The sequence below is a fragment of the Acartia tonsa genome, chromosome 8, assembly GCF_053477335.1.
Source record: "Acartia tonsa isolate MP-2025a chromosome 8, ASM5347733v1, whole genome shotgun sequence".
Taxonomy (NCBI): domain Eukaryota; kingdom Metazoa; phylum Arthropoda; class Copepoda; order Calanoida; family Acartiidae; genus Acartia; species Acartia tonsa.
Genome location: NC_137267.1, coordinates 2,748,863 through 2,757,948, shown reverse-complemented (window position 1 = coordinate 2,757,948; position 9,086 = coordinate 2,748,863). Strand labels below are relative to the sequence as shown.

At 33.6% G+C, this 9,086-nt stretch overlaps 1 protein-coding gene across 2 annotated transcripts; it reads right to left on the bottom strand.

Annotated features, from left to right (window-relative positions):
- Positions 1–558: 558 nt before the first annotated feature.
- Positions 559–8,713, bottom strand: LOC145325798 (sperm-associated antigen 7). Of its 2 annotated transcripts, XR_013881597.1 has the most exons (8): positions 8,629–8,713; positions 5,956–6,133; positions 5,108–5,168; positions 4,370–4,460; positions 3,736–3,816; positions 2,777–2,901; positions 2,016–2,442; positions 559–1,759 (listed from the first exon to the last, which is right to left on the bottom strand). XR_013881597.1 is itself a non-coding variant. In XM_080168758.1 (7 exons), the coding sequence occupies exons 1-7, from the start codon at positions 8,696–8,698 to the stop codon at positions 2,365–2,367; spliced, it is 684 nt and encodes a 227-aa protein (XP_080024884.1). In that variant the 5' UTR covers positions 8,699–8,713; the 3' UTR covers positions 559–2,364. The 2 variants fall into 2 exon arrangements, 1 of the variants encoding a protein (XP_080024884.1); XM_080168758.1 differs by having other exon boundaries at positions 559–2,442.
- Positions 8,714–9,086: the final 373 nt, after the last annotated feature.

Genomic DNA, 9,086 nt, shown 5'->3' with positions numbered 1-9,086 from the left:
TGAGAACCATTTCTAACCAAGCGGATATTTATCGGAAAGGGGTTTTACCATAGCTGTAACTGAGCATTGAGCAACAATGAGGGAAGCATAATAGCAACGATAACTTAGAAGGAATTTAACATCTACTTCAAGTGATTATAAATTTTTTATTTTATACCTAATCATAATTTGTCTTTTTAGAGTAGAATAGAATTGTCAAAATTCCTTGAAGATTTACAAGAACGTTAAAAATGATTTAAAATTTTTTTTTGCATTGATAAAAATTGAAACAAAATGATTTTGAACTTGGAAGACAATTGAATCTGTGAGCTTTTAAGAAAAAAGTTTTTTTCTCTAGTGACCTGACATTGGAATTTATAATTTTATACTTTATTATAACAATATTGATGCATATTTATGTAGCGCAGCTACCTTCTAGTTAGTAGGATACGTCCGTTCGTGATGTTGATGTATTAAAGATTGGTTAAAATAGGTAAGAAATTTAAAGTGATATTTAGAGATTTGTTAACAAAAATTTGATTTACATGCCTGACATTTTACCTAGGTATGAATGTAATATTTTTATACTGTTTTACCTATTTCATTAAGTTATTAATTTTTGTTATTACAGCCCTACTTGTGCACATAAATATCCTTGTTATAAGTAGAGATGGCAATCCGTCTAATTTTAGGACCGGATTCGGATTCTTACAAGAATTCGTTCAATAATAAGACGGATTCCGGATTCCGAATCCGGATTCTAGCAATATTTTAAAAGGCTTTTTAAAAAGAATAAATTAAGGGATTTTTGACCGGGTACTGGGCAGAATCTAAAGCTACGTTTTAAAATATTTTCACAGTAGCTTTTCTTCTATTTCTAGACCCTACAGCCTAATTTTAGCCTAACAATTAAGAAAACGAATCCGCTATAAAAAAACGGATTCAGGATTCGGATTTCAAAATTGGCCGGATTTCGGATTCGGATTGCCAACCCTAGTTATAAGAATATTAAATCTATTGTCAAGTGCAAAGGCAATGAACAGGTGAACTTGGTAAACTCGAAATTAAAGGAAAAAGATAATTTTACTGGTAAATCCTGCGGGAGAGAGAGGGGCTTGGACTGTAAGTTACACTGGTACTACGTAGTCGCATCCGTTAGCTTCAAACTTTGAAACTTTGTTTAAATTGGATATGGTTGGTAAAAATCTAGCAGTGTACAAACTATTCAACCATAAAACATCATTTGGGATGCATATCAACTTCGGGTACCAGTGTAATTTACAATTCAATGCCCCCTCCCTGATATATTTAGAATATAGATAAGGGGGGGGGGGGGGGAAGTTTTGATTCATTTGCGTAAACCTGGAGTATATTAAGAGTTATTAAGTATTTTACGAGTTAGAGGTCAGCTTATGAAACAAAATATGCATGTTTTTTCATCAATTATGTGAATAAAATTCAAAAAGATGCATATTTTGTTTTATAAGGTGACCTCTAACTCTTTTAAAAAATTTTTTTTCATTTTTACCTGTACAGAGACCACCTGGAGGCCTGGAGCTCCGGAACCAAAAAGTATTAAAGTCGCGGGTATTTCATCATATAAGAATGATTTTATCTTTATTAACCTATCCTCTCAGTCCAAAGATAAAGCCTATACTCCAGCGGTTTACGCAAATGTGTCAAACTCCCCCCCCCCCCTTATTATCATTTCCTTATAGTTCCTTATAGTGCACATTTCAAACATAGAATAATATGGTGTAAGTAGGTGTAACTTGTCAGTCTAAAACATAGTAATAAGTATTCTATGCCTAAGTCAATGCCATTTCATTGTAACGCCGTTTCGCTACAAAATTTTTTAATGATTCCTTTGTCAAGTTAAAGCGATGGAGGATACAATGATTACAGTAAAGAAACGGCCAAACAATTTCTTAATTTGTATCTGAAGCACTGCAAACGAAGGTAGATTTGTTACATAAAATTTTGTCAGTTGATTTAAATACAGAATACTTATTTTCAAACTATTAAATAAAACATACCTAAATATAATAACTTTTGATTGGTGAACTGTTTATGTAATAAGTTTAGCGGGTAAAAGGTGAGGTTTTCTTTAATTGTTGTGCTGAACGATTTAAGCCGATCAATAATTTTTGTAGTAGAAATATTTGAAAACATTAGTAAGTGGGGTTGACAAACCAAACTTGTCCTAATAGTTACAGTAAAACTGATTATGTGATGTTATCATGAATTATAGGTATAACAATTTGATGAGAAGGAGGGAGAGGACAATGGCAGATAAATTAATCTTTGCCTCATTCTAAAGGTAACACAGATACAGAATGGGGGAGATTAATTTATTTTCTATTGTTCTCTCCCGATATTAATAATTTAATGTTGTTCATGAACAGGCATAGCTCCACCCTCTTCCAATTTTCTCATTTTCTTTGCTCTAAGTTCTGCTTGCACCTAAATATAAAAAATATATGTGCCTCAAAGTCCATTTCGAGTACTAAATCCCCACCCCACTTATTTTATTAATTTTTTTTTTAAATTATAGTAAAAAAAAAAAGGTAGATGGTTTAAGTCCAAGTGAGGGCTAAAACTATTATATCCTCCAGCCAGCCCCCTCGTAAAAAATATGTTATAGGGGCCGGGGTGAGGGAAACTATTAACCCTTCTGGAGTAATTTCTCAGTGGGGGGGGGGGGGGGGGAGGAAGTAGACGGCATTTGCTGAAAAAGTTTTATCCTCATAAAGCTCCTCTCCCAAAAAAACTAGTAACATACTCATCTTTTTTATACCTGTTCGACCGTCCGTTTGTCCTTTTTAGATTCTGCGGACACCATACCATAGCTCTTGTTCGCCTCAGTCTTTTTGGCCGCGCTAACAGCCGCCTCTTTACCAATAAGATGTTCGTATTTTGCCTAGGGTTATAAATATATTTATGCGAAAATCTTTCATATCTTTACTTTTTATCATAAGAATAGAAGGAATAACAATGAATTCTAGATATTGTGTAATCAAAGGTTCGGTTTCCTTTCAAATACAGCAAGATAAGCTGTTGTGGTATAATGACCTTCATCTCGAGGATCGATGGACAGACAATTCGTAATTATACAGCAGATAAAAACAAACATTACACAGAATAGTGTCTCTTTAATTCGAAATACATAAAAATAGCAAATTTTAGAGTTAGCACAACCAATTAACAATTAACAATTGATAACTTAGTGTTTCGCCCCCAACATCTACGGGCTCAGATCCAAATGGGAGGGAAAGGATAGAATAATAGCCTAAAACAATTCCAGAGTCCATCTTAACGGACATACAAAATGGTACTATAAAAAATAACTAGCGGCTTCGCCCCTAGCCTCTAGGGGATTTGCCCCAAGAGGTTTGATCAACCAATTTTTCGTATTTTAGATTTAAAAGAAAAAAGAAAAAAAAAATTGGGGGAAGGGGAATTTTTTTTTTGTGGGGGGGTAGTCGACCCCACTATTTTAATTTTAGTTTTAAAAAGAAAAAGAATTTTGGGGGGGGGTATTTTTCATTTTTGGGGGGGTTGGGGGTGTTCCACCCTCCGAGAAAATAGGTATAAACCTTCCGGGGACCTATGAGAAGCTACCCTGTAAAGTAAAACCCGATCGGTTCAGCGGTTATCGAGAACCTTCGCTACAAACAAACAGACAAACAAACAGACAGGCATCGTTCTACTTTGTATTATAGATTAAGATTTTCATTTTAGCATAAATATATTCCTGGTAATTTGTCTTTGGTATAATTTTATTATTCTGTCTTGCTCTCTCTTCCTCCAATTTTGATTTCCACTCTTCTTCTTCCTAATCAGGATACAATAAATCAGGTTTTAGCATAGCATGGCAGGTGTCCTACTTTAGCATAGAATTTCAAATTTTATTCCTGCTTTTGTCCTAATATGGTTAAGTATGTCAGGTAATCTTCATCAGTATAGTAGATCAAGTGTCCTATAGAATTTGGTATAGTATGTCAGGTGTCATACCTTAGTATAGTTAATCAGGTGTCCTACTTTAGTATAGTATGTCAGGTGTCCTATAGTATTTTGGTATATTATGTCAGGTGTCGTACATGTGTATAGTATGTCAGGTGTCATACTTTGGTATAGTATGTCAGGTGTCCTACTTTAATATAGTATGTTAGGTGTCCCATAGTATTTTGGTATAGTATGTCAGGTGTCTACGTTTGCATAGTATGTCAAGGTTGTCATACTTTAACAGAGTATGTCAGTTGTCCTAATTTAGCATAATTTGTCAGGTTTCAGTTTTTAGAAACATGGGGGTCAAAAAAACTTACCTATCTAACTACCTACTAAATACCTATATAAATTGATTTAGGTAACTATATTCTGATTTTTTCCTTGAATTGTTTATATTTGACTGGGTCCCAAACTTCTCCTTTGCGAAGGGCGCCCAATTCACCTTCACATGGCGAAAACTCCTTTTTCCAAACCTGTAAAAAGTAAGTAAGTAAGTCGGTAGGTATATTTTATATTTTCAAAAATTGAAGAAAAAAAATTACTATCCTATAGGTCCTAGTAAACAGACAAAACTAGAGAGTCTAGAAATTATTTTCTGAACTGTCAGGGTAAAAAAATAAATCCTAAGAAGAAATGATAGATAAAATACCAGTAGTACATTATTTTCTACCTAATACTTTAAGCCAAAAATATTGAAAATTCTATGGAAGATGTTCAAGCTCCAAACACAAAATCCATCTCTATTTCTTTTCCCAATTCTAATTTGTTATATAAACTAGCGGCTACGCCCCTAGAGTTCTCTATGTTATGATCAGATGTTTACCAAAAAATATTTTTCCGCCGTTAAATGTTATTAGTTGTGTTTTTTTGTGATTTCTTTTAGGAGGGTGGTTGTAACTTTCCCAAAAATAGCTTAGAAACCTTTCCAGGACATATGAGAGGCTACACTGTAAAGGGAAACCATATTAGTTCCGCGGTTAACGAGTTTCTACGGTACAGACAAACAGATAGACATCCTGTTACCTTTTTATAAGGATTTATACCCCCTGGGTTGATAAGAACTTTGAAAAATATACACCCCTGTATTGTACCTAATGAAAAAGCCTAAAAGTTAGTTGACCTGAATGAATCTATCTACGTCTTCTTCTCCAAATGAATAAGCCACAAGACCTGCCACGTCTACGCAAAACAAAAATGTTCAAATATTTACTTACATCTCAATGTAAGCTTTTAGGCTAGTACAAATCTCTAGTTCTAACTGAATCTATTTCGTCTACGTTATCTATAATACAAAGTAGAACGATGTCTGTCTGTTTGTTTGTGTGTTTGTTTGTCTGTTTGTAACGAAGGATCTCGCTAACCGCTGAACCGACCGGGTTCTCCTTTACAGGGTAGCTTACCATAGGTTCCGGGAAGGTTTATAACTATTTCCTTGGGGGGTGAGACACCCCTAACCCCCCAAAAAAATGAAAATACCCCCCCCTCAAAATAAAAAAAAAATTATATTTTTTTAAAAATCTAAAACACGAAAAATTAGTTTTTTAAAACCTATTGGGGCAAAGTCCCTAGAGGCTAGGGGCGAAACCGGTAGTCCTATTATATAAAGCAGTAAGATCTTTTGTGTGAAGCTTGATATTTCGTTAACTATCTAAAGAAATAAATTGAGTTCTCCCTTTTAGGAAGGCTTTACATTGGTCCCGAGATGGTTTTAGGCTATAATATCTTATGATTTGGAGTTTTAGGGGGGGCTTTTTTCCTGTCCCCTTCTTACACCTTTAAACACAGAGTTCATAGATTGACACAGACGATAAGTAGGTAATAACAATAAAAATAAGCAGAAAAAAATTATTTTAACCGATATCAAACTTTTTAACTGAAATTTGGGGGGAAAGTTCTTTTTAAATTGAAAATTAAATCTAGATCCTGATCATAGAAAAGCTGTACAGCAAGTAAATTTTGAACATTCCTGCAACGTCATGAACTATGCTTCTCTCATATTTATTCATTGGTTCAAATTTTAAATTTTTAGCCTCTCCGTCTCGCAGAAAATTGTTAATTTGTTCCTCTATTTTCTCGCGAAACTTTTGTTTTATTTGTTTCTCTTTGGCCTGCTGTTTCAATTCAAGTTCTCGTAATTTTTTCTTCTATAATATTTAACCACATTCGTCAAAAGTTCAACAAGAATGAAATTATTTATATTTAACATTGGGTACAAGTCTGAAGAATTTTTTCTCCAAAATCTATACGAAAATTTACTTAATTGCTTAGGTAATAAGGACATACTTACACTTAATTTAAAACTTGATTATAAAGATGGAACGCTGATCGTCCTAGTAAAAAAATACCAAAAAGCCAAAAACACATCATGTTTACACATCCAGAATATTTAGTTGTGATTTAAGAGTTGCAAAGCTTTCAAAATTGAACTTTACTTATCTGGAACTGGAATAATCAAGCCAAGCTTCACCGCACTTTAGCCTGGCACTACTTCTTTACTATAAAATTTGAGTCAGTGTTAATCATTTTGCATTTCTAGAGTCACTGTACACAAAATAATCACAGTACGTTAAAGAACATATTTCCCTAATCCTATTGTAACTTCTGAACATTTGAAATGTTTAGGATCAGCTGTTTTAATTATCAGCGAGCTGTACATAGTACAGACCGTAATAGTAACATGGTTGCCAATTTGGGAACTTTTTACCCTTTAAAATTAATATTTCTTAAAATTTTGGAAATACATTTTTATATTGGTAGCTTCTAAAGAACAAATTAAAACTTTAAATATGATTGTGAAAATTTACATTTGACCATAAGATATCAAGCTATACTACGTGCGGTAGTGGTTAGTACCGTCTTACCCGTAATTTGAGCCTTCCTTTTTAGCTCAAAGCAATGGATTGGTTTCTACTATAGGCTTGCTTATCTCAGTTATACTTGGGTCCAACTAGGATGTTGATTTTACTTGTTGAGCAGGGTTTCGGATCCGGATCTGGATCCGGATCCGGATCCGCAAGGATCCGCATATTTTTGAGTCCAAGGATCCGGATCCGGATCCGCAAAAAAATGCGGATCCGGATCCGGATCCTTAGACTCAAAAAAATGCGGAAAAAATGGAAAAATCTACCTAAATTTATATAAAATCTCAGACATTCTCTTGATGAGAGCCAATCTTTAAGGTTTAGGTTCAGACTTGAAAATTAAAACTATTTTTGACTTCGAATTAAAGAATAAAATTTTTTTGAAAAATTTGGTGATTTTATTTTTATTGTCAAAGATCCGGATCCGGATCCAGTAGGATCCGGATCCGGATCCGCATAAAATCAATGCGGATCCGAAACCCTGTTGTTGAGCCTTAAAGTTTTACAAAATTGTCTGATTTAGTAAGAACAAACAAAATTTTTTGGGGGGATAAACAGTTTTCGGCGGCAACAGCAGTTTTGCAGCCATTTCTTCACAATTTCAAATTGTATGATATTAGAGCAACTGCTATTTCAAATTTTAGCATTCTACTCCTGTATTACAGTCTTAAAACACATATCTGAACAAAAAATAATGACACCATTTTATAAAAAGTAACAGATTCTATTGATTCTAAGTTCTTGTGATTATAATGAAAAGAAATTGCTAGGGTGTGCCTAAAAATGTATATTCTTACAATAACTTTTTAAAAATTGAGTGTAAAAGCTCTCTTAAAAAAATTATCAGGCTTGAAAATTCATAAACTTGAGTCGTCATTTTTTAAAAATTTTATTTATAAAGCACTTAATTTAAGAATTAATAAAAATAAATAAACTAGTTTTCTCTATCTTAAGCTATAAGGGGGGGGGCGAAAGTGACACTTTTTGAAACCAAAACTAAAAGTCAAAGGAACTCAACTAAAAAAAGTGTTACAGGTCTGACATTTTGCATGGCAGTTGCTTTATAGGGGTACAATATGGAACTGTGAAGAAACGGCGGCGCAACCGCCGAAAACCGCCGAGAAAAGGCAACAAAAATTACGGCGGGAAACGGCGGTTTTTGGCGGTTGCGCCGCCGTTTCTTCACAGTTCCATATTGTACCCCTATAAAGCAACTGCCATGCAAAATCTCAGACCTGTAACCCTTTTTTTAGTTCAGTTCCTTTGTTGACTCTTAGTTTTGGTTTCAAAAAGTGTCACTTTCGCCCCCCCCCTTTAATTTCAAAAATCGTTTTATTACATGTAAAAAATCACTATAAACTTTGAGGAAATATATATCGACAAAATGTGGCGACCCTGAAATTTATTGGGTAAATTTGTGATATAGCACAAATCCAATTAGTTTTAATTAATTGATTTAACGCGCCATGGCTTGAATTCAATTAGACAATTCTAACATGATTAAAATTACGATCAGAGCTTTTCGATACAGGCTAACGTAACGTACTTATTAAAAATATTAAAAGCTTTGCTTTAAAAAAAGAGATAGTTAACCATTTTATACCCAAGAAATCAATACTAACACTTCCAATTGAAATTATGCTTTTATTCTATAAATTGATATTAATTGCTAACTACTAGGTATTGAAAAATGCCGAGGAAAACAGAAGATATTATCATCAATTGTTCTATCTATCTGTATTATACAATACATTAAGCCTGGCGAATGTGGTCCATTCCTGTTGTCTTTCAGCCTCCGAGATAGTTGGAGGCTTGTCCATGGATCCAAGGATGGAGCCAAGCAGATCCATCTTGTTTCTGGACAAATCTCTGAAATATGAGGAAAAAAATTTACATAGGATTAAATAAGGTTAATTTTTATGTAAAGCTTCATATATATTAAGGGCTAATTTCCTGCCCTTAATAACGTTGAATACAAAGTTCATAGATACATATACAGGGCGACCACTCCAAAACCAAAAAAATATAGTATTTTTATAGTATATTTTTTTTATCCATATAGTATATATAGTATATTTTTTTTCACTCATATAGTATGATATAGTATCTGACTTTGAATTATTTAGTAATACATAGTATATACATCATTCAATAATAAATCAAAGCAAAGCTGTTATCAAAGCAATTTCACATATAAGGAAGGGGGGGGGGGGAAGTTTTGCCACTTTCGCTTAATCT